The 24604-nt window shown below is 40.4% G+C and overlaps 2 protein-coding genes across 12 annotated transcripts; one reads left to right on the forward strand and one right to left on the reverse strand.

Moving 5' to 3' along the window:
• The first annotated feature begins 93 nt into the window (after nt 1-93).
• On the forward strand, nt 94-17286 carry NAIP (NLR family apoptosis inhibitory protein). Of its 7 annotated transcripts, none has more exons than XM_082336301.1 (15): nt 94-176; nt 1780-2380; nt 4511-4610; nt 5093-5174; nt 6054-6105; nt 6543-6662; nt 7194-7293; nt 7593-7668; nt 8912-8969; nt 10833-12953; nt 13587-13754; nt 14697-14858; nt 14973-15059; nt 15774-15938; nt 16921-17286. In XM_082336301.1, exons 2-15 carry the CDS (start codon nt 1801-1803, stop codon nt 17283-17285), a joined length of 4236 nt encoding a protein of 1411 aa, XP_082192427.1. In that variant the 5' UTR covers nt 94-176; nt 1780-1800; the 3' UTR covers nt 17286. The 7 variants fall into 7 exon arrangements, with proteins under 7 accessions (XP_082192427.1, XP_082192426.1, XP_082192428.1 ...); XM_082336300.1 differs by having other exon boundaries at nt 1798-2380; XM_082336302.1 differs by lacking the exon at nt 14697-14858 and having other exon boundaries at nt 1798-2380.
• SMN2 (survival of motor neuron 2, centromeric) lies at nt 15907-24369 on the reverse strand. Of its 5 annotated transcripts, none has more exons than XM_082336318.1 (9): nt 24297-24369; nt 24126-24197; nt 23914-24039; nt 23425-23625; nt 22887-23030; nt 21783-21854; nt 21147-21257; nt 19594-19679; nt 15907-15925 (listed from the first exon to the last, which is right to left on the reverse strand). In XM_082336318.1, exons 1-8 carry the CDS (start codon nt 24333-24335, stop codon nt 19623-19625), a joined length of 822 nt encoding a protein of 273 aa, XP_082192444.1. In that variant the 5' UTR covers nt 24336-24369; the 3' UTR covers nt 15907-15925; nt 19594-19622. The 5 variants fall into 5 exon arrangements, with proteins under 5 accessions (XP_082192444.1, XP_082192445.1, XP_082192441.1 ...); XM_082336319.1 differs by lacking the exon at nt 15907-15925 and adding an exon at nt 18754-18884 and having other exon boundaries at nt 23452-23625; XM_082336315.1 differs by lacking the exon at nt 15907-15925 and adding an exon at nt 18754-18884.
• Between the last annotated feature and the right edge of the window lie 235 nt (nt 24370-24604).

Consider the following 24604-nt stretch of genomic DNA (forward strand, 5'->3'; position numbering starts at 1 on the left):
TTCCTGAAGATGTTGCGTAATATGCTTTGGACATAAAGGGTTGAGGGAAGAGAGAAAAAGACAAAAATATCCTGTGGTGGGGCTGAGGACACAACTGTGGCAAGAAGTTTGAGGCTGAAAGGCACCGTGAGACCAGAGAGCGCGCTACCGCGCGGAGTGAAGGGGATTTCGGAAAGGTGAGTGCCCTTGCTTTACTGTCCACTTTATACTTTCCTGGCAGGAATAAAAGTTACCATCTGTATTAATGCTCATAACTAATTTCCAAGAGTGAAAGTGCTGAAAATATATTAATTAAAATATGAGTAAAAGAAATGTCTGGTTTTAGTTTGCATAACAACCGCAACTCCTGAAGAACTTACATGGCATCCTGGTCTGTCTCATGCAATGTGAGGAACAGTTTTAATTCTAGATTGTGATGTAGCTTATGGGTGAAAAAATACCATAAAGTACTAACTCTGAAGCATTACTGGATTGTGCAGACTCCTGGCTGAAGGAATGAGAGTAGATGAATTTTATTTTAAAAGTCATCAAATTTGAACGAGAATCACGTTTCCATATTTAGGAAAAATAAACGTGGTGCCCATAGTGCAATTCATGAAAGTAACTTCTCAAAATATAGTAGAACTTGAAGACTTTTACAACTTTTGCAGCACTTTTTGCCTTGGGATTTGAAAGCATTTAAATGGTTTAGCGTACATTTTCCTGTGAGAGGAGAATGTGATTTTTATAACCAGTGAAAAACAGTTTTTACTCTCCAACAGGTTGGAGATTCTGGATTTAGAATCACTTTCTTAAGGATGAATTTGTTTGGTAAATGCTGTAAATCTCTTGAGATCCCTCAGTTATTTGAGAAAACAAAGCAAAGCTCTTTGGAGGTGGGGGGAGCAGAATTTGACTATATGGAGCTGAACTGTAGACATGTTTGATGTGTTCCGAACCATCACATAGCAAAATATTTCCTACACTTGTCTTACCACAGTACTAATAACAACAAAAAGTCATTAGTTCCACAAGATAAGCTACAGTTGAGAAGACTAGTGTAAATACCACACATTTAATAAAACCACTTTATTGGAGAGAAGTATTGACAGTATGAGTTTGGCAATAAATTTCATTGCCAAATTAATTTTGTTTTGTGGTGATGAATTCCCAGTTCCTTCTCACAAAGGATTATGCAATTCCTGATAGTCACTACTTATGTTGAAAACAGCTAACAATTAAAAATACTGCAATAAAACAGTTGGTTGCTTTGATTTTTTTTTTCTCTTTTTCACTTCTACTTCCCGTCTTCCATTTGGCATTGCATGTCTTGCCACCTTTTTTTTTTTTTTCCTAATTTAAGGAGAAATTCAAAATGTGCTAGCAACATTCAGTCATGGCTTTGAGATGGAAGAATTGAGATGATAGAGGTGTGTTGGTTTACTGAGGCCTTTCTAGGTTTTTAAGCTACAGGATGAAGCTCTTAGAATCTGCCAGCTTCCTGTGTCATCTTGCTCAAATCTCACCTGTTTATGTCTCTTTCTCCCCATTTTGGTTGTAAAGGCTTCAGGATACTTGCTGTTATTGTTATAAGGGCAGTGGTCAGTCAGAGTTTGCAGAAGTCTCAAATTGGCTAGTCAGATTTAATAATAACACCTGTTCATACCAACTCTACAGTTAACTTATTGCTTCTTAGTAAGGTGAAATCAAATATTTATAACCAGTAGAAACCGTGTTATTAACATAACAGAGGTGGTGACTGAATGTTATCTAAAGGATGCGCGTAATATAATTTGGTAGTCTTCCTTGTTTTTTCAGAAAATGTCTGCCAAAGAGGACCCTACAGCAGAGACAAATGACAATGAAATACATGAGCTGAATCCTGCTGCATTGCAAGCTCATTTCCCGCACGGAGCCTTTGATTTTCACAAGTTTGCCAAAGACTTGGAGGCAGAATTCCAAGAAGTCCGCAAGCAGCTGCAGAAGGGTTACAACCCTACCATGAGAAATGAACACAATAGATTAAAGTCCTTCTTGTCCTATACATGTTATTCATCATGGTCTTTCACAGAAATGGCAGCTGCTGGCTTTTATCACACGGGTGTTAAATCCAGCGTGCAGTGTTTTTGCTGTGGATTAGTTTTATTTGCCATGAAGCTTAGATGTACCCCGAATGAACAGCACAAGAAATTTTCTCCCACTTGTGAATTTGTCCTGGGCAAAGAGGTGGGTAATATTTCAAAGTACGATGTACGTGTTCAGAAGTTGGAGAAGAACCTAGCAGAGCACGCCTACAGGTACAGCGCGGAGGACGCAAGGCTGCAGTCCTTTGACGGATGGCCGTTCTATGCCAGAGGAACAGAGCCCGATTCACTGGCCAGAGCTGGGTTTTTCTTTACAGGTAATTGGAAGTGATGCTTGGAGGGATTTCTGTTTTGATTTATAAAACGATGTGAGTCTACTTACAAGACTTGAATCGGTACAACATTGTTTTTTTCATGCCGCTCATCATTTTGCGATGTATTGTATCCCCCATAAATGCTTTCTTTCCCAGGCTGAAAAACATAGGCAACTCAACTGTTCTTCATGTGGAAGGTGTTCCACATTTTTGATTATCCTTGCTGCTGTTCCCTGCACTTTTTCCTCTTCTAATACAGTATGTTTTGAGTTCAGGGGTCCTCAATCACATGCACTGTTTAAGATGTGGATTAATCGTGGGTTTGTACAGTGGCATAATTATACTTTTTTCTGCTTATTTGTCTCTAACAGATGCCAGGCTTATAGATCTGATGTCTCTTCCTCTCCCCCAAAGGTGCAGGCTGCTTTTTAAAGATTGGTATTATGTTCTCCCCAGTCAGCCATAATCTATTGCATAACTGCTTTGCTTTTGGATCCACCTTCTGCTTTATGGCCCCCCTGCTTTAGACAATGGGAATCTCCCTGACTTCTTCTGCAGCGAACATCAATGCAGATATTGCAGAGAATGTCACTTCAAGTCCTCTGCAATTGCACTGTCCCCTTTGAATGGTTCTTTTACAGCCTGGTTAGCAGTTAGCAGTTGGCTCTACCAGCTCTCTTCACTGGCTTTTTGTTCCTGCCATCTGGAAGAAGGTTTAGATTCCTTTAGCTTGTTACTCTTGGTCTTTTTTTTTTTTTCCCCAGCCTGCCTGATTTTATTTTCACACTTCATCTGTCAGAGCTTTTGAGCCTTCCATTTTCTTTGTTCAAAAGCTTCAGCTTTTTGAGTGATACCTTCTTAATTTTTGTAATTGGATTTGTTTTCCTATTGGTCATACTCCTTTCCTGTAACTTTTCATAAGTCTTTTCTAATAAATAGCCTATGCTGGTATTGCATTTCCAGTAAAACATATTTCAGGAAACTCTGAAATGCCTGTAAGAGAGTTGTTTGGGTTTTTGGTTTGGGTGTTTGGTTTTTTTTTCCATTGGTTTTATTTAGTCAGCCATTTCAACTTCCTTACCTTTACATAGTTCCTGTTTTTAAAGTTTAACACAGCCTTAGTAAGTTCCCTGTTTCTGTGGGCGATGTTGTACCTAAGTAAATTGCGATCAGGGTTACACAGTGACGCTTCCACTATGAGCCTTTGAGCTCTTCCCAGTGCATTTCTTAATACCAAGTCATGTCATCTTGTAGACTTGCTAACCAGCTGCCCCATGAGGTTACGCCTGATAGCATCTAAAAAAAAGTCATCTCTACTTTGCATCTCATGGTGGTATCTGTGCAGTCCACTTGGGGGATAACTGGAGTCACTGGGTACAATTGTTTCTTGCCCACAGTGCCTCTCTCATTTCTTTGAGCATTATGTACTCAGTTTTGTCACGCTGGTTGGTTGGCTGGTAACATGAACCAAGAACTGAGGCCTGAAATTCCAATCTGTAGAAAATCTTTGCTCTTTGTTGGTTAGTTTGATTTTGTTCTAAGATATCATTAAGATCTGATATTCCTTTTCCTTCTAGCACTGTTTACTCAGTTTTCCCTGAGTATTTTGTATACTGGCATTACAGCATTTGACTGACCTGTCTTTCTTCCATCACGTTTATGCTGACTATCAATATGTTAGCTTAGGGACGGAAATTCTAGTTGTCCCATCTTATTCCATTGGTTTCTAGAATTATTCATTTACTTAGCTTTTACAAATAAACTGACTAGCTAGAATGCAAAATTTAAAAAATAGCCAACAAAAAAGACAAGTTTATTCTATCAAGTCTCTACAATTTCTCAGATATTTCTGAAGTTTTATTTTGATGGAAAGATCTACCTTATATTTTCATTTTTGGATCTGCACTATGTTTAGAACCAGACTGACCTAACTGAAATTAAATGAAAATCTAAGCAGTTTTGTAAACCTTTTTAGTTTCAGTTGCGATAAGCTAAGAAAAAGGCTTCCCTTAGCTACAAATTTTGGACCAATGATATGCACTGCTATACTCGAGGTCGTGTGGCTAGAGTGCGAGCAAGTAAAACACACAAATGTGTGATTTATCTCTGAGATCTGTAACTCTCTACATGCAGGCAAGACAGATACAGTGCAGTGTTTTGCTTGTGGTGGATGTCTGGGAAATTGGGAAGATGGCGATGATCCTTGGAGAGAACATGCTAAATGGTTTCCTGAGTAAGTTGACTGTCTGTATTAGATTTCTGTATGTACAAAAAGGTTGATTTGTTTTGATATCTCTTTTTTTCCTCAGCAACAATGCTGGAAAGTAAAGAAAAAAAAAAAAAACCACACACATATTTGTCTTCAAGGTTGTTATGTTCAGACAATTGATTTCAGCAGATCTTTATTTCTGATAACTGAACTGTACAAGTCTACTATCCCTAACCTTGGAATTACTCTCTGTATATTGTTTTACATGCTTTCTAGAGATCTCCCATGGGCTTTTCACTGAGCAAAAGCCAGCTGATTATTCTCTCAGACTTTCTCTCTCACTATGTTGCATGAACGATGCTGACGGCACCAAAAAGTTTCCCTTTGTTCCATTGTCTTTCTGTTGTGAAAAATCCTGAGCATGCAACTCTTAATAACTGAAACACTGCTTCCAGAATTGTAATTGGAATTAATGCTTAGGAATAATGTTTTGGATTTTTTTATAGATGTGAATTCCTTCAAAGTAAGAAATCAAATGAGGAAATTAAAAAGTACATCGAAACCTACAGTGGATTTGTTGGAGTGGTGGTAATCTTCTAGTCTCTTTCAGTCTTCCTTTATCATGGAATACACCCCAAGGAGTTGCTATATGGGACTTGAAGACAGGCAAATTAGGCCTTGACCCTGATTTCCACCCTCTTCCTCCTAAAAAATACCCCAAAAACCCAGAAGCTGGATATAATTGCATATGTAATTAACACTGTGCACTCTAGGTGGAATTTGTTTCATGTAAGTTTATTTTGATTTGTGCATCCAAGCTGCTTGCCAAGGCAGTACCTAGGAAGTCCATTGATGAAAAGCAACATACCCCTAATTGGCATTTATCCTACTCAAAGGCAGATGGATTAATTAACTCCTCATGGCACCTATACATATATATTGACTATTAGGAAGATTGTAGGTGAAAATGCTAAACTAAGCACTTCTGCATGGCTGAAGTCAGGTTAGGTGAACTCTAACCCACTAGCTCTGGTACCACTTAATCTTTGTTTGGAGGACTTGTTTTCGTCAGAAGAAATATAATATATCTAAGATCTTTCATGATTAAAACCCCTATGCCTCAAAAATCTCAAAAAATCTGGAAGCTAAACCCATTAGCTGATGTAAGATGAGAGGGCTGCAAGTGTCGCTTGGAAAACACCATCTCAGATATCTTAAGAGCATCGGTGCTATCTTTCTTTCTTTAGAGCTGCTACTGCCTGAGGAGAGCCATTTCTCCTCATTAATAGTAACCTGTCGTTAGTCGATTCTGTTTCAGAAAATTCTCAAACTGAAAGCATTTAAAATGTTGACACTGAGTACTAGCCCTGTTTATATATGATAGTTATTTCTTTTGTTTAGCCAAAGGGTGAAATGAAAATAGAATGCATAATAGAAATAAGTATTCATTTTTAATTTTCCACTTAGGGAAGGCATTTCACATGTTCCCTTATCAAGGAGAATTTGTCTACTGCAACAGGTAAAAAAATAGAATACACTGACTATTCACTTTTCATTAGAAAATAATGCCTTCATATTTTTCTTGTACATCACCCTTAACAATGAAAGCTTGGTTCTGTATTTCTGAAGCTTTCACTACAAGTAAAATTTTGTTCTCTGTAGAAGCTAAACATAAAACATGCTGCTTGAGTAGATCTATCTCACTTGCACTTGCATTTGTAAGAGAGAGATGAAAAATAAATGAAACCTGAAGGCTTTGAAAGAAAAACAGGGATTTTCATCTGTACTATACATCAAGAATATACATTTATAATTGTCTGAAAGATACGGTTCTGTAGTCCTGGTTTTGCTTTGCTGTAAGCCTGGGATATATGCAATCTAGTTCTATTCCTGCTTTGGAGAATCTGATAGCAGGCTAAAGCTTTCCTAACTAACCAAATATCTTTGGTTGCAAAGGTGATCTCGTCTTGAACATCTTCGAGGATGAAGGAGTTCGACTGGACTCTTTTAAAACTTGGCCAGCAGAAGCCCATGTTGAAGCCACTGCTCTTGCTAAAGCCGGGTTCTTCTATACAGGTTTGAACCAAGTTTGTTAGCTGTATAAACACAGGACAAGTAAAAGATCCACTTTCCAATGCAGCTGGAAGAGAGGTTCAAGATAGTCCTGGTACCTAATTAAAATCTTTCTTTAGCTTTCAGTAAGGAGAGTAATGCAGCTGCAAAATCAGAATGGCTTTTGCAAAAGCTGGAGCAAGGGAATCGAAATGGAATGACTTTGTCTGAGGTGAAAGCCAGAGCAAAGACTTGCAAGGAGGATATGTTTTTAAAAAGGAGAAAGCATTTATCTGAGCACTCGTATATTCATTTGTCTGGTGTCACTAAAAGGACAATAATGGCACATCTCTTAATTCTGTGGCATCTTCTTTTCCTTGATTTAATTTTTCTTATTTGTGATCTAAAAAGCAGGTAATTCCAGGAACAGATAGACGTCACCGAAGTAAACTCAAGAAACAGCTGCATTGTTGCAGTTTTTATGCTGCTGGCATGTTAGTAAGGAAAAAATCATGTACATGACCATTTTTGAAGTGCATCATTTCTTGCTTGCAGGAGAAGGCGATAAGGTACAGTGCTTCAACTGTGCAGGTTGCTTACACAAATGGGAAGAAGGTGAAGATCCTAGGGAAGGACATGCAAAATGGTTCCCTGAGTGAGTGACAGAGTATCTTAAGACAATTTTCTGCTGTGTGATGAAAGTTGCCATACACTTTTGCTGTTGTTTTTTTAATACTACTTTAAATGTATATAAATAACTCTGTTTCTTGAGTGTATAGCACATCGTGCCTCTGTGAAAACCCTTTTTTTTAATTGATGTTTAGATGTAGAAATACAGTAAAAGTTTCCAAACAAAAGGAATGTCTGTGAAATAGCTGCATCTTTCTGCCAAATATAAGCAATAGAAGCCATGCATTACGCTAACTGCTGTGTGTTTTGAAAACATCATTCTAGTACCAACTGCTTGGAAGTACTTGGAAAGTCACTGGAAGAGCACCCAGAGAGCCCATCGGCATTACAGTCTGCACAGGTTTGCGCTAGTGTGCAGTATTTGCTGTTAGTGAAGCAATTTTCTTGCTTTGCAATTTTAGATGATACAGTTGCAGGGACCCTCTGCGCACGTGCGTGCAGAATGAGCAGCAACAGCAGCTTACTGCAGCCGTTCATCCCAGACAACCTTTTGAATTCACTGCGTTTCAGAGGCTGCTGAATGGGTGGGGGGTATGTGACCCGCCTCGGCACGGTGCCGGCAGCGGCAGCTCCCCTCTGCCTCTGTAAAGGTGTTTCTGAGCCCTTGTGGCTCAGGTACCTGCGGTGTTCAAACACGTACCCCCATACAGCAGCTGCCTGCCGGCAAGCGTTGACCCAAGTTGTGGAGAAAGCGTGTCTGCAGGGCAGCTACCGGCAATCAGCTTTTTAGTAATTAACAGTAGTCATCCTTTGCTGGCAAATTGTAATGTGTGCAACAGCGCCCAGGCCCCTGGGCTGCTCTGTCGGTAGCAAAGCAGGCCAGCCTGGGGTGCCGGGCACGGCCACAGGAACCACAGGGCTGTTGAGAGGCCGCTGCAGAGAGGCTGTTGGCAGGGGGAAAGCTGAGTCCCTGTTTGTGGGACTGCGGGAAGCTAGTGGAGAGGTTTTGTGCAGGACGTGTTATTGTGGGAGACCTCACAGCTCCTCTCTTGGGTCAGTTTGTTCAGGCACCTTGAGGATATACACAACTGAGAAGTACAAAGCGATTATTTATTTGCTAACTCATGCTAAAGATAGATGGGATGTTACGAGCTCTGAGGCTGAGCCGTAGCACGCTCACCACCCTGCTCAGGCAAACGAAGGGTCTTTGCTGGGCAGGCACACGGCAGAGTCCTCCGGCCATCAGCCGCCTGTCTCTCCCTGCTCCCTCTGCCTGTAGCGGTACCTTTCCTGCATCTCTGCAGACTGTCTCACAGCTTTCTCTCGGCAGTCTGCATCAAGGTTATGCATCTGTGTCATATCAGGCTGGGCCTCATATCCTTGGCAGGCAGGCAGAAAAACCCTGGGATGGAAGAAGCTTACAGGGGAGAGAGAGAGAGATGAACACAGAGGGGCATTATGGCTGAGGTCCTGCTTCTCAGAGGAGCAAAAGCATTTTGCTAGTGTTGCAAAATACAGAGCTAGTACTGCATCTGTTGTAAATTGCCCTTGCAGCTGCTGGTGCTTGCCAGTACCTAAGCAACTCAGTCTGAACTAAATAATAAATACGTAAGGGAGTATAACTGGATTTATTTTTGTTCTAGCAAACTCCCTGTAAAGCAAACCTTGAAGAGAAAGCAACCCTAAATTCTGTAAGAGCTGGTAAGTACTGTGCAGCCTCACTTGAATTTACGTTTTAGTTTGAGAAGTCTGTTAATGGTGTTCTGGTTTTGGCCCTTACTTAGTAAGACAAAATTTTCATTGAAGTAAGGACTGAGTGAGGATTTATGGATTGTCCATATATGGAGACAACAAATAGAGAATCTGTCAGCTACTGCTGCTTTTGTGATTATGAATGTAAACCAATCCCTTAGCAGGGGAAAGTCAGTTCTGTGCAGGTGAGGCATATAAGCAAACTAAATTATTTTGTCACAATATGGTATGGTTTTTTTTCATTCATGTTGAGGAAAATTGCAAATGTATATCAGCTGTGTACTACATATTACATGTACATACTTTTAGATACAAAAGAAACTAAGTTGGTATAACCTTCCAATATCTTTTGCTTCTGATGCTTCCTTTTTCCAAATACGATGGTCATTTCAAGGGAGCGGTATTGTTGATACATGTGTGGATTTCTGAAAGAAAAGTTCATACACAATGAGTTTGCACTGAGTTGCTGCAGAACAGTACTGATGTGCAAGCACTGAGTTTGTAATTCAAAAGTAAATTTGCTATGCTGGTACTGCCCAGATGCTTTCTTTAGCAGCCTTCTGTTAATCCACAAACCAGCTATTACTGCTTCCTAGAAATGCCAAAATTATTTGGGATATATGTGTCAGATGGAGCTGTTTTGTAATTTTTGAAGGCACTAAAAGCACATTTTAGAGCTCTGAAAGCATAATAATAGTTTTAAACCTCAAGGTACTGAAATGGCAGAGGGAACAATAAAAGTCATAGTTGTCAGTTTATTAATGAAGATGTTTGTTCATTCTTTGTATTCACCGACACGTACATCTCCATTTTACTGCAAGTGACTGGGGCTGTTTCTGATAAGTAAGTCCTAGTTCCCCAGGCTATGGCATAAATATACCCTACCTTGTCTGAAATTTAGCAAAGGAGCTCTCTGCTGTCATCTCTTAGTGAAGTGCAGGAAGGGCCAGTGAGCATTTTGGGGTTCATTGTACTTTTGTTGAATATGCAAAGAATAAAATGGTACTGCTTCATTTGATATAACAGATTACTGTGGGGGTTTTTGGCAATACTTATACTGCATATCTGTATAATTATATCGGTCTAAAAGTACATTTACTTTATTTCAGCTGTTCGGAAATACCAAAGTACAGCCCCCACACATTTATTTTAGGACGCATTTTCTGTTTTGTGGATAAACTGTACTATGGGCACAGGCAACACAGCTGGCTCTATCCAGAATCAATGCTCTGTACCAGAACTTAGAAACCCTGGCAGAGCAACAGCTTTACAGAGCGTGGTGCAGAGATGCAGTGGCTCTGTAGGAAGCTAATGTGGGTCCAGAAAGGATGTTTAGGTCAAGTTTAACACTACTTTGTCTGCATGGTGCCAACTGAACGTGTCTGCACCACTCTCTGAGCCTGCTTGCGAGACTGGCAAGTCAGTTGTTTATTGACACAGTGCTGCATCTGAGCTAATTATTCTTTTCAGACCATGGAAGGCTAGGGATCGTTGCACTGACATACCAGCATGCCTCTGCACAGAGCTAGGTCAGGTCCAGCAAAGCTTTTTAGCTCAATTTTATCACTTGATTACTTGCTACACACAAACTAAGCCCACATTAAACCAGACGGGTGGAAAGCCAACTGAGTAGGACAAAGAGAAACTGTGGGAACTCCATTTATCCAGAAGAAGTGATACCAGTTTTTTCCATTATCTAGAAAATCTCAGGTTCTTATTACTCCAATTTAATGCACAGCTGACTATATTGTCTTTTGTGTGCAGAATCAACTGTTCACTAGGTTTTATTATTTAATTTTATCCTTTTTGCAGACATGACACTTGTTGAAAGTCAGTGTCTTCAAGAAGCAAAGAACTTGACCGAACAACTTAAAAAGGCTTACAATGATAGCAGCTTCAGCAAATTGTCTTCCTTTGGGAACTCAAACCATTTGGCTATTGACTTGAAATTACTCTATGGGGACCCATCAGTTGTCTCAAAGGATATTAATGATCAGCCAATACAGCAGCTCTTTTTTCATGAAATCCTTGTGAACCTTAACTCCACTATCGTGCTGGAAGGTGAAGCAGGAAGTGGAAAAACCGCATTGCTCAGGAAAATAGCTCTTCTTTGGGCCTCAGGCTGCTGCCCCACTCTCAGCAGGTTTAAGTTTGTATTTTATCTCTCTCTGACTCATGCAAGATCAGATCAGAGCATGGCTGATATTATATGCAATCAACCAGTAGGATTTGTGGGACCATTAACAGAAACAACTCTAAGAGATGTAATCCAGCCACTGAAAAACCAGATCTTATTTCTTTTGGATGACTACAGTGAGACGAATTCAGTGCCCGAAGTTGTACAAGAACTTATACAAAGAAACCATCTCTACCAGCACTGTTTGGTTGTTGCTGTCCGTACTAACAGGACGAGAGAATTTCGCAAGTATGCAACCACCACTTTAAGCATTGCAGAGTTCCCTCTGTCCAGCACTCTGTATGTACTAAAGAAATTGTTCTCCTACAACATTGACCTTGTGGAGCAGCTTGTCTTTGAGCTGGTGTCTAAAAAGTCTATGCAGACCATTCTAAAGACACCACTTTTTATGGTGTCTCTTGCTGCGTATTGGATACAGCACCCAAAGGGTGACATAATCAGTGATAAGGCTATTTTTAAAGCCTATCTGCTCTATCACTTACTAAAATACAGTGAAGAAAGAGAACACGTACTAGCTATGTTTTCCTCATGTGGTGAGCTTGCCTTAACTGGTCTTTTCAAGCCATCCTTTGATTTCACTGAGTATGATCTATCTGAAGCAGGAGTTGACAGAGATGAAGCTGTTAGGCTGGGTTTACTGAGCAAATTTACTGCCCAAAGGCTTCATCCAGTTTATAAATTCTTTCACCCCTTGTTCCAGGAGTTTCTTGCAGGGAGAAGACTGAGTGAGCTCCTGGTTTCTGATGAAAAAGAAAAACTGGAGCGAGGGCTGCAGTACTTGCAGCAAATCAACACATTTAGAAAAGTTGCTGGGCGCTATAATTTTTTATTGGTTTATACTTGCAGCTTTTCTTCCAAAGCAGTCCCCCAAATTATATCCTATTTATTTAAATTGATTGACTGCAAGGAATCGTTGGAAAGCCAGTCAGAAGATGATGAACATCTGCAGCACCATTCAGACCTTCCAATAAGAATGTTGTTCATTGACCAGTTAAGTTCTCTTGATCCAAAACTGCTTCTTCCAGTTTTCATGCAGTATTTACTGGGCTTTGCTGCTTCTGTAGCTTATGAGAGTAATGCCATCTCTGTGTGTGCCCCAATCATTCTTCAGTTCCTAAGAGGCAGAGATATTTGCTTACATTCATTTTTATCACAACGAAAATCTGAGTTGCATTTTTTTCAGGATTACCCAGAATCGCTGTCCCTACCCAGTAGTTTTCAGATTGCAGTACAAGGAAGTGAACACAAACAAGAATTTGATATATCTGCAATAGGTTCTTGCTATTCTTCACTGGAGATGCCAACAATTGACCGGGATTACGCTCCTGCATTTACACTTTGTAATGACATGGCACAAAAAGTGAAAAAAGAAGAAAAAGACATTAATACCTTTCTTTCAATGATAAGAAGACATCTACCAGACTCCATCATGCGTCCTTTCGTACTTACCACAGGGAAGATGCCGCTTTTAAAATGCACATTCAGGAACATCAGTTCATTTCAGGAAGCTGACCTCAGAAATTTGATGACACTGTTTTCCGTTTCGGATTATATTGAACTTCAGCTGAATAACAGTCCTGGGTTCATAGAAGTTATCCGACCTGCTATTGAACAGTACAAAGAACGTTTTAAAAAATGTAGTCTATGTCATCTTAACTTGAACAAAACAGAGCAAGAACTACTTCTCTCAATGTCTTTTCTGGAATGTCTTGAGATAGAAGAAAAAGAAATACCAGGTACAGCAAACTGAATTTTGGCAGAATGTAATTTTTTTCTCTAGTTCCCTTTTTCTTCCTCTCCCCTTGGTGCCTGACAACTGAACAGCTCCATACTATGAATAATAAAGCTGTCTTCTACCATATGCATTTAAGGGGATAGGCAGCCATTCTGCATTAACAGATTTCCATCCTCGTCCCTAATTTCAGACAAAGACCTCAATACTGGTTTTTGATCTAAAAGAGGGGTATGTCACTAGAGAGGCAGAACTGCACTTCAGCAGAGGATAGTGCAGTACGGAGGACAAGCTAGCAGGCACCGACGGACGTGCATTTTCTGCTTGGGGCAATCTGAGTGGGCCTGCACTGGGCTTTCAAAATAGAAGAATATTGGGGAGTGCAGGTGCATTTATGGGGTCCTGCCAGGCATATGCTCAGGCTGCAAGCAGCAGAAGCCTCAGCAAAGGATGGGTTGGCAGGGAAGTGGAGTGGTACGAAGAGGATAGGAAGCAGCAGTCAAGAGAAGGAAAACCAAAGATGTTAGGATGTGAGATAGTGAAGTTCAGTTACAAAATCCTTGGCAAATTGTCAGAAGAACAGAGGGATTAAGCAGATCAACCCAGTTTCATTGTACATTTGTCTGGCTTCACGCAGAACTACTTTTTTCAAATTTGGACAAATTCATCTGCCTGGAGGAACTGTCAGTGAGTGGATGTGAGAACTGCAATGTATTTGATACAATACCTGATGGCTTCAAAAATGTCTGTAACATGAAGAAATTGTTGATGAGCAGAATGAAGCTTGAAAACAGCTCTAGATTGGGTAAGGTGCACTTTAAAACGTTAGGTACTGTATTCCACTAGAACTTGTTAATACTGAGTAGTAGTTTTAATTTCTTCTTTAACAGGCATGTAGCATCTCTGAGTTGTCTTCCCATTGTTTCTACCCTACAGCTTGAGTTTACCACTGCAACAAAAAGAGGAGCTGAACCTCTCACTGCTGTAACTTTATTGACTTCCCTAAGTTAGTATGGTAGAATGAGCAGGACCGTGCTCTTTGTTTTCCTGGAGTGGGTATTTTCCCTTCTCACCACTCACAGTCTGCTGGGAAGAAGAGGAGCGGCAGCACAATTGGCAACTGAGTCCCGATCATGTGCATCGTTGCTCTGACAAGCCAATGAGCAGGTCGTGACTTCTGTTTTAACTGCCTTATTCCAGGAAGAAGCTTACTTTTCACTCCAGTGCCCCTAGATTAAGCAATTATTTTTTGTACGCTATGATAATAGTTACCCAGTTCTGCTTCAGTATAAACATACAGTACAAACCAACAGCATTCAGAGAACTGAACCCTCAGTATCTGGCTATTGGATAGGGTTTTACAATGTACCTAAAACTAGTAACTTTAGGGGGAAGGTGTTTAAAGAGTTTCAGTCCTGCTAAATGTTGAAAAACTAGAGTATTTTTCACATGTGAAAGAGACCAGAAATGAATCTATAGCAAAACTTGCTTGCATTTTAAGGCCAGAATGATCCATCATTATTCTAGTTATAAAATAAAATACAGGCCATCTGATTTTGACATGTAAACAGAGAAATCAAGCCACTGCTCCCATTCATCTTTTTATCTGTCTTACTTGCTTTTGTTGTGGTAGAAGATGCTTCCCTCTACAGTAAAGTTCACATGTGGAGCTAAGAGAACCTTACTGATTTTTGACCTTTATTCACTATATAATGAATCTCCAGTATTGCAACTCTTTGTTTTGTAGTTGAATTTGTTAAGAGCTTCCAAGACCTCTCAGTTTTTCACCTGAACTGCTCCAGCTACTTCAATCCTGAATCCCTTCTGGCAGCAATTTCTTCATGCAAAAAATTAACAGAAATCAAGTTAACTGGGTCATTCTTGAGAGATCCATATTTACTTTCTTTAGGTAGGAAATTTTTTAAATACAGAAAATTTACTTTTTAAAACTTAATAATTGAGAGAAACTGCTAATTTTAAGTTCCAAGAATGACAGCGTATACTTTTTTTTCTTTCCTCCTAGCTGCTGCTCTGCCCAATTTTGTCTCTCTCAAAGTGTTGGATCTTAATAGCCAATCTTTTGATGACAAGGAAGCTTGTGAAATCTTTGGTTTGTACATATCTTTCCTTTCGGCTGATCTCATTTGTTGCACTTGACAGAATTATTTTGTTTCAGGTTCTTTTAGAGATCTTAAGAAATAACTTGAACTGCTTAAATGCCATTTGAGGTATTGGAGAGTATCTAGAACTAGAATGTTAAATCACATCTCACAAAGCAGTTTGTGATGAAGGGCACGTGTGCACGTCCTTCTGATAGGGCTGAGCCAGGTGAGATGGATGGCTGTCCTAAACTATGGAATCAGAGGTGCTCAGCACCTCTGAAAGCCAAGATCGTCCTCCTGCAAAAGCCATGTCTGTAGGGAACAGGGAAGGGTTGAAAAGGCTTGCATTTTGGGAAGGAAGGATGACCCTAATTTCTTTTTCTTTCCTGGGGGCCCCTTGAGTTTGGCAACATGGAAGATTCAATTTTATCTGTAGAGGACTCATGAGACCTCTTAGAGCCTTCCTGGAGAAGTAGTTCTGCCTTTTCTGTTGATGACCTTTTCAAGCTATCGAGTTACAGAGTGAAGTGACCTTCACAACAATGGCAGGGGCGAACCTGAGGAAAGCAAGCTGATAGTAACCTAGTGCCCAGAATCTAAATTGAAATGGTTTGGTTTTTTTTTTACTTAGCTCTGCTGCTGTCACTCATTGTCATTACAAGATTTAGGAAGTGTGTACTTGTTTAATCTTAACAGGAAAGGTCATCTTCTTATCTCTGCAGCATACAATTTAGGTGTTCTTCTTAACCTGGAGGAGCTCATCCTTCCTTCAGGGAAGGGAATAAATTCTGCAGCCAAACTGGTTATTCAGCAGTGTCTACGCCTGACACACCTCAGATGCTTCTCGTTTATCACATGTCTGGGTGATGACAGCCTGTTAGAAATAGGTAAGTTTAAAGGAGAGAACTTCAAACATGAAATAACATTTCTGAGTAGAGAAGATACTGCTTCAGGATAATTTAATCTCCTATTTGATACATTCCAACAATTCCAAATTATTTGTAATTTTTAATGGGTATCACTTCTTCTTGTTTGTACTACACACAGCCCAAAATATTTCTTGCTCATCCAAGTGTATTCAGACTGCTTATATACTAGACTTTGCTGAAACCTCTTTTGAAATGCCTCCTTAGTTCCCCTTGTCTTCTACAAAGCAATGTAAATTACAAGAAAAATAATCGGTGGAAAAAGACTGACTTATAATAAAGCTTTGTAACTTCATTGCTAGTTATATTAGCTTACATGCCCTAGCTGTTAAAAGTGTGTATTACCAAAATATTTCTTGAATTTAATACTTACTTAGTATAGTCTTAAAACTACTATCTCATATATAGGACAGGGAAAATGTCTTTTTTTGTAAGCAAATGCTAAGTCTGTCACATCATCTTCCTTTATTTTTGATGTACATTTTAGGATATATAGTGACTTGATGACAATCTTGCAGGTAGGCTGACCATAAGGCAAGACTGAAGAGCATATGTGATGGTACCCAGGCATTGTTAAACTCGGTATCTTGCACCTGTGCAAAGCTGATCTGGTCTCTGGCCTCCAGTGGTTGCATGAGTTGGCCTATTTGCTTTGCTCTGTAAGAGTGGTATTCGAACACTCGTGAACACACTGGTATCCTATTCTACTAGACACTAATGTGCCTGCTAAAGTATCCTCTATTTTGTCAGTCTCCTCAGTCTGAGGTATTAAAATGCTTAAATGAGTTGAGTTCCAAGTTTTAGCTTTTTTAACCTAATAGCAACAACTCTGTTTTATTTTTAATGTACAATACCTCAGCTTCACTGTATTTTTTTTTTTTTCATGTTTCATATGGGTTTGGAGCATTTCTAACTCCTTACTGATGTCTGTTTACTTTTGCAGCAAAGGTTGCAAACTGTGGAGGTTTCCAGAAGCTCGAAAAGCTCTTGCTGTCAGCAAATCATGATGTTACAGAAACTGGTTGGAGAAACTTCTTTAGAACACTTGATAACATGCCTGCTTTAAAAGAGCTGGACATTACCCGTCTGTTCACACATCAGATCAAAGCCAGTGCACCGACAGTGACGGCGTTTGTCCAGTGTGTTTCTCGATTGCCTGATCTTGTGACAATATTAATGCTGGGTTGGCTCCTTGATGCAGAGGACCTTAAAATGTTTGACATCATGAAGAAGGAGCATCCCCAGGCTAGGAGTTTAAAATTATCTTGGCAATGGGTCTTGCCGCTTTCACCAATTCTTCAAGACTAGAAAAGTTTCAAACTGTTAGGGTTTGGGTTTTTTTTCTCTTCCTTCTTGTATTATGAATTACACATCAGCATTGCAAATAAACACATATTGTAAAATTTTTACCAGGAGGAAACATGCCAGTCTCTGCTACAGCAGGGTTAGGTTAAAGGATCAAGGAGTAGAAGACAGGATTAATGTAACTCTAAAAACATTACTTGCTTTGCAAATATCGTTATAGATTGTACCTAAGTGATACCTTCCAAAGAAAAATGTAAAACTTTGCTCAAAGTCTATTTAAAATAAATTACTTCAGTTGTTTTGCTTGCAATGGAACAAATCACATGAATCGCTTATGAAATAAAAATCATAACACCTTTATGGTCAGGACTGCACTAAAAATAATATTGGATGCTAGATTTTACTAGTGTTAAAAACCGATGAAGGGCATGTTTTGTAACGTAATGCCAGCCACTAACACAGGACTAGCTGATGGAGGCAGATGGCAGTTGCCCCTCTTTAGCAGTGAACAGCTGCTGAACAGCTGATTCAGCAGCTTTGCATCACTGCAAGCAATCTTCATTTACTTCAGCTAGACAATTAAGAAAAAGCCTTCTAAGTGGCTTAGGGAAGTTAAGATTATGTCTTTCTCTTTTTGCTCAATTATTTGCGGGAAAACTGATTTTCTGACACTCGACCACAGCAGGAAAAAGAACCGAATGCAGCAAAGTTCAGGCCTGTATTTGGCTAGTTTCCCCAAAAAGCAAACCACTGGCATTAACTAAATCCCCGTCTAGTTTTGTGGCTGCAGCCTCTATTCTACAAGACTTAAGATTGTAAGGGCTGAAATCCAAGTCCATACTGACCATTACCTTTCCACAGTCTGCTTTTTCTGATTCGCTTTTAGTAATGGTACTCAGAAAAAGGCCACACAGCAAAAGCTTCTGCTGTATTTCAGCCTTCATCCAACAGCCATTCAGCTATTCATCCAACAGACATATGGCTACAGAAGCTAAAAATATAAACCACCCCAAAACAAACCACACCCCGAAATTCAAAGTTTGAAAGGCAGAACTTTATTAACAAGCACTTAAAACAAAAAACCGAGCCTTTCCGAATCCAGCTGTTGTATTCAGGATTCTAATCAGATCCATAAGGTATCTCTTTATATGAAGGTATAACATTTTCCAGGCCACTGCCACCAGTGGCCACTGTAACATACATTGCTGCCATAGCTGTCCCCTAAAAGAATATACTGTAATTGCTAGTTCTGGCATTGTCATTCAGATAAAAAGTCTGAGGAATACAAGAGGTGTTAAAACAACAGATAAACGAAATCTATCACGTGGAGTTAAAAGACTTAAATCTAATCTGTGGTAAAAAGACTTAAAATTGTTTCAGGGAAGTAAAAATATTTTATTGCTGCAGTGCTTTCTAAGTACATTTGACTACACGTTGCTCGTTTCAATGCACATATAATTACTAGTCTCAAGTTATTTGTTTACTTGTTATCAGGGGCAGCTCAATGTTAAGAAAATGTTAAGATTAATTGTCTTGATAAAATCCTGATCTTCACCATCAACCATCAGTGCATAAGTGATATACACCTCTCAGTGTACCTGGCTTTAAAAAAGAAGCAAAAATTAGTACACAAGAGCTTTTTGTTATTAAACAAACAAACAAGTATTACTTAACTGCACAGAAATTACATGTTGTCACAGAAAATCAGAAAAACAAGTCCCTAAGGGAATATGGTTTTATTCTGTAAGGAACTGAACAATATATCGAAGAATTCTAAACAAAGGATTTCAAATAAAAGCACAGGCACTGAAGTAACGAGAACAGAATTGCTCAACAATATCAAACCAAAATGTTCATCTTGTCCCAAAACCAAAGTTTAGCTATACATCCTGCTATGCCATCTGTATAAAGAAGCAGTTGCTTCTGAAGATGTGTACAGAGATGAAAAAAATGCATTTCACTTCACAACCTTTTATTTTCAAAATAACCCATAAACAAATAAGGTAAGTCTTAATAATTCAAGTAAGCTGCGCTGTTAATCCTGATGTAGAGAGATGATGTAGTTAAACCTCTCATCACAGCAATAAAATACTTCACTCTGGCCAAGAAAACACTATTCCACAGCTGCTAAGCAAAGAAGGGATTAATACTGGCAGAAGTGGTCTTTGTAGAGAGCCGTAAGCGTGGATGAAGCTCACAGTTTTTCCATGGAATTCAAAACTTGTTGAGAGCTTGTAAAATGAACAGTAGTTTCAAACAAATTTGTCAGGTAACACCGTATCTTCATTTAGCACAAAATTACAATACTTACAATCCTTCAAAACAATGGTGGATATTCAGTTATTTTGCATGTGTTTCTCTGTCCAGTGCTGCTTCCATTCGACTTTGTTTTAAACCCTACAGGATACAATTTAGTAAAATCTGGTTTTTACTAACATGGAAATAAAAACTTCAGTTGCAGAACAAAAACATTTTTGGACAATTTTTTTTTTAGTCCTTTACAAATCAAGAATACCTTTTAACTCTTCGGGGAAATTGGAATGGGCAGTTTAAACAGGACAAAGGCCAAACTACATGTCGTCTTTATAATCCGTGGCTCAACAGAATAATTTCAGATATGTATTTCTTGTTTCATTAAAAGTAAATTAAAGCAATCCACAATTATATATAATACGAAGCAGGAAATTCTAAAACTAGTCTTTCGAACATACCCTATGGCACCAAATCCCCCCTTTTCCAACTTCCCCAATGCAGAGTTTAATTCCTCCTGTAATTTTCTTTCTTCATAAGTGTACAAAGGAAAATAGAAATCAATACTCCATGTCACATATTTTTCACAACTATGCTGACAGCTCCTGCTGGACCTTCACAATCACCTGAAACAATTACTGATGAGCAGTCTCTGCAAAAATGCCAAATCTGATCCTAAATGTGATACTACCACTCATACTCAAAGAAAATATATAGAAGACTACTGAATCATAGAATCATAGAATCGTTAAGGTTGCGAAAGACCCTCAAGATCATTGAGTGCAACCGTTAACCTAGCACTGCCAAGTCCACCACTACACCATGTCCTCAAGCACCACGGCTACACGTCTTTTAAATATCTCCAGGGATGGAGACTCAACCACTTCCCTGGGCAGCCTCTTCCAGTGCCTGAACACCCTTTCAGGGAAGAAATTTTTCCTAGTATCCAACCTAAACTTCCCCTGGCGCAGCTTGAGGCCATTGCCTCTCGTCCTATCGCTTGTTACTTGGGAGAAGAGACCGACCCCCACCTCGCTACAGCCTCCTTTCAGGTACTTGTAGAGAGTGACAAGGTCTCCCCTCAGCCTCCTCTTCTCCAGACTAAACAACCCCAGCTCCCTCAGCTGCTCCTCATAAGACTTGTGCTCTAGACCCTTCACCAGCTTCATTGCCCTTCTTTGGACACGCTCCAGCACCTCGATGTCCTTCTTGTAGTGAGGGGCCCAAAACTGAGCACAGTACTGAAGGTGCGGCCTCATCAGTGCTGAGTGCAGGGGTAAAATAAACACATTCAGATTTACTCAACCTGTCTACAAAGACAGAATTGGTTGTTTCAGAATGGCTATAAAACACTGGCTATAAAAGTACATAATGGGACCCCTCCAGCAGAACAAAGAACTAAACCAACATTGACTATATATATATGCTGGCTGATGTGACCCTACTCAAGGTCAAGAATACTTATACAGTAGAAAATACCCTTAAATTTAGCTATCATGAATTAGTATAAGAGATCTAAAAAGCAGCCCTCCGTGTCTAATTTCTTGCTGAAAACAGCAGCAGCAATACAAAAGCAAAATTACAAAGACATTTCCAGACAAAAGTGGCACGTACCAGGTAATACCCAGTGTGATAACCACTCATGTACCAGGCTATCAACATGCTCCCCAGTGCTTCATCATCCTCAGGAGAGTCTGGCCTCATAGGTGGCGGAGGAGGAATCAACTACGAAATCAGAAATGACACGTCTGTGTTTCAATAGGGTATATCCCAGGTTAGCAACCAATTCTAAAAGATCAAAATATAAAACTGAAAAATAGGAACATATGCTCAATGCATTCTCTGAAAAGGAGTCAAATAAGGTATTTTCTGAAAACACGTAATTTCCAAAACCTAGGAGAAATACAATTCCTGTAGCTTGACTGTACCCAAAAGTTTTATTAGAGGAAAATGTTTATCTGCATCAGTAAAATGCTGTTAATCAAATGTAAGGTATAGTTTCTTCAAATAACTTTTCTCTTTACATTCTTATCAACAGCTTCACTGTCACAAAAATGAGTGCAAACTAGAACTTGTGTATTAGATTTTTGTAATATTTGTAACTAAATGTGTTATCAAATAGCTGGAAAATACAGACTCTAACAGATAAATGTATTCTAAAAACACAAGCGGTGAGCACATTCAGGTAGAAAACTTGAGACCACCAATACTCATCTCTGACGCTTTCTTCCTCATTCTCCTATCACTTACCGGTGGTCCTGCTGGGAAGGGTGGGGGCCAGCAAGATAAAAACGATGGAGGTACTCTGAATTTTGATCCAGGCTACATTGAAAAAATTGAATAGTGCAAATTAAAAAGAAATTTCAGGCATTAGGATTTTATTTAAGAGAATTACTTGAAGCAATTCACAAACCTTAAACTAAAAACAACACATCCCAGCAATTTAATGAAACTGCAATAACAACACACAGTAGCTATTTCCGTGGAGCACTCCATGACTGGAAAAGTAAAACTTACATTGCACGTGTCACTGAGGTAAGCAGTGCTGAAACAGGGTTCTAGTTAATACAAGTATTTTTTAATTTTTTTTCTAAATAGAAGTCAGTGGTTGCACTCCCACATGAAGAAACAGATCTAATATTGCCCACAGGCTAACAGATAATTTGTCTGCTCCTGTGTGGCTGGGGGCACATGCTGACTAAATTCCATTATGCTTGTCCATGTCTTTAAATTAAGCTTAGATACAAATCTATTGATATGAAAGAAAAAAGATAAAAGAAAACCTTAAACAGAAATCTTACACAAACAGTAATATTTAGAAAATGTAATGCTGCGTTCAACTGCATGATTATTTAGACTCCTACACAACAGGAAAACTGAACAGCATATCAATACCCCAGCCCTCATAATTCAATAGAGAAGCTACAGCTGAGAGCTTCTATGACATCTGGACATCACTTCTGCTGCCTTCAATGTCCCATGTAGTGAAACACATCAATTGGCTAGAAAAAGCGCAATCTTAAAACATCAACAGTGCTATCATTAACAGCACCATCATAGGTGCCCAGGGAACAACAACCCTCTTTTAAGCTACAAGGCAATTGCAAAGCAAGTGTTAGCTAGGGAGAAGGCTTTCCTCACTAGACAGCAGCACTGCAAAAGGGCTACACTGTGGCCAGACTATTATAAAATGACATACCAACAGGTTCTAACATGGATATCTGTACATCCATTCTCAAAATGCCGTTATTTGGTTTCTAGACAATGATAAACATCATCCTATTGTCTCAGAATTTATAATAATACCAGGCTTAACAGTGGTATCTCAATTATTTCAGATATGGCTGAGCTTACCCTTCCCAGTCCTGGGGCTGCTGGTGGTGCAGGAAAACGTAGGTTTTGAGGGGAGAATCTTGCTTTCGTACAGTTGTTTTTGTTGTGAGGTGACTGGGAAGATTTTTCACTTTCATCTGTTGAATATGGAGTCTCATTTTCATTCTAGAAGACCACGACATTTTTATGAGATGCACTGAACAGGAGTTTACAGCAAGCAATTTAGTGTGAAAAAGCTTGGAAAGCCCCATCCACATCCTGCCCTCTCTCTAGCCCTCCCAGACCTACTCAGGAAAGATCTTATAACCTCACAATGTTATCTACTCACCATTTGAGCCACGTTATATTTCACCCATTAATTTCTTGTTGTCCCCTCCCCTTCTTCCATGCTGAATTCAAGAACGGGACACTTCCGTTCCCTCCATCAGCTTGTGTCCGTTCACAATGGAATCGGGTATCAATTCTCACTCTGAACATGGCAGTGGTACCAGAAATACTGAAAAAGTCGATTCTCCCACTTTCTCTTTCCTTTTCAAAAGAATGAAAAAATGTCCCTCACCTCCCCAGAATTCCCCATCCCATTTACTGTTTCGTCGCTGGCTGCAGGAAGTAGATCAGACAGGCTCTGCTCCTCCTGATTTCCATATCCCGTGTAAGTGACGACACACGTGCCTCTCTTCTGATTGATGGAGGCAATAGTTGCTAGGTAGACATTACCATCCTCTGACCAAACAGCATTACAGCTGTCACCAACCTTCCACTGCAACAGAAGCAGCAGAGGCAAGTAAATACCTACACCAATGATCAGAAAGATGCCTTTTTATAAACTACTTTTTGTCCCAACCAGGAGAAAGATGACTCCCACCCAGAAGGTTTTTCCTTCGTATTTAGGGAAACTGCTCAACGTAACCTATAAATAAGGCTTATAACGTTATCATCCCCGCACCCCAGAATGTTACTGTCAGGGTGATGAAAAAGCTACTTTTGAGTACCACAGAGAAGTACAACATGCAGTACGAGCATCACTGGCATTTACGGGCGAGGTGACCTGTTTCAAAGGCACCGTGTTGCTCTTCTTTTTATTTCTGTTCTTTTTATTATTTTTTCTCTTCATCCCCAGGCGCTGCTCCTGTTTGTCCGAAGGCTCCGAGCACTCTCCATTCTTTAAAGCGTTCTGCGGGAAAAGAAAGGAGGAAAACAATAAAAGCCAATCCAGCGGCCGCAGCCCAGGGCCCGGCTCTGCCCGGCCGCCCCCCTTACCTTGAAGGAGGCCACCGCCTTGTCGTACGCCTTGATGAGGGCCGTGTCGTCCCACACGTCCGAGTCGTCGCTCTGCGGAGGCCACAGACCGCTTTACCGCCGATCCAAAGCCCCGCTCCCGCCGCCCCGCCCCCGCCCCCGCCCCCGGCCCCGGCCCGGCCCGGCGCCCACCTGCCCGGTCCCACGCCGGAACAGCACCCGATCCGCCATGGCCGGCCCCAGCCCCGCGCGGCCGCCTCCTGCGCACGCGCCGCCTCGTCACTTCCGGCGCGCCGCGGCCCCGCCCGGTGGCAGGGGAGGGCGGGCCTCAGCTGCCCGCCGCGCCCCGGCGGAGCAGGCCCCCGGGCGGCCCCAGCGCCTCCGCCGGCCTCCCGTAGAGCTCGTCCCCCCGCGCCGCCGAGCGCTGCCAGGCGCTTGATCTGTTTTAACGATGCCCATCAGTCGGGCTGCACCGCCCGCTCCTGACAGCGCTTGGCCCA

The sequence above is a fragment of the Platalea leucorodia genome (assembly GCF_965183815.1).
Source record: "Platalea leucorodia genome assembly, chromosome: Z".
Classification (NCBI taxonomy): Eukaryota; Metazoa; Chordata; class Aves; order Pelecaniformes; family Threskiornithidae; genus Platalea; species Platalea leucorodia.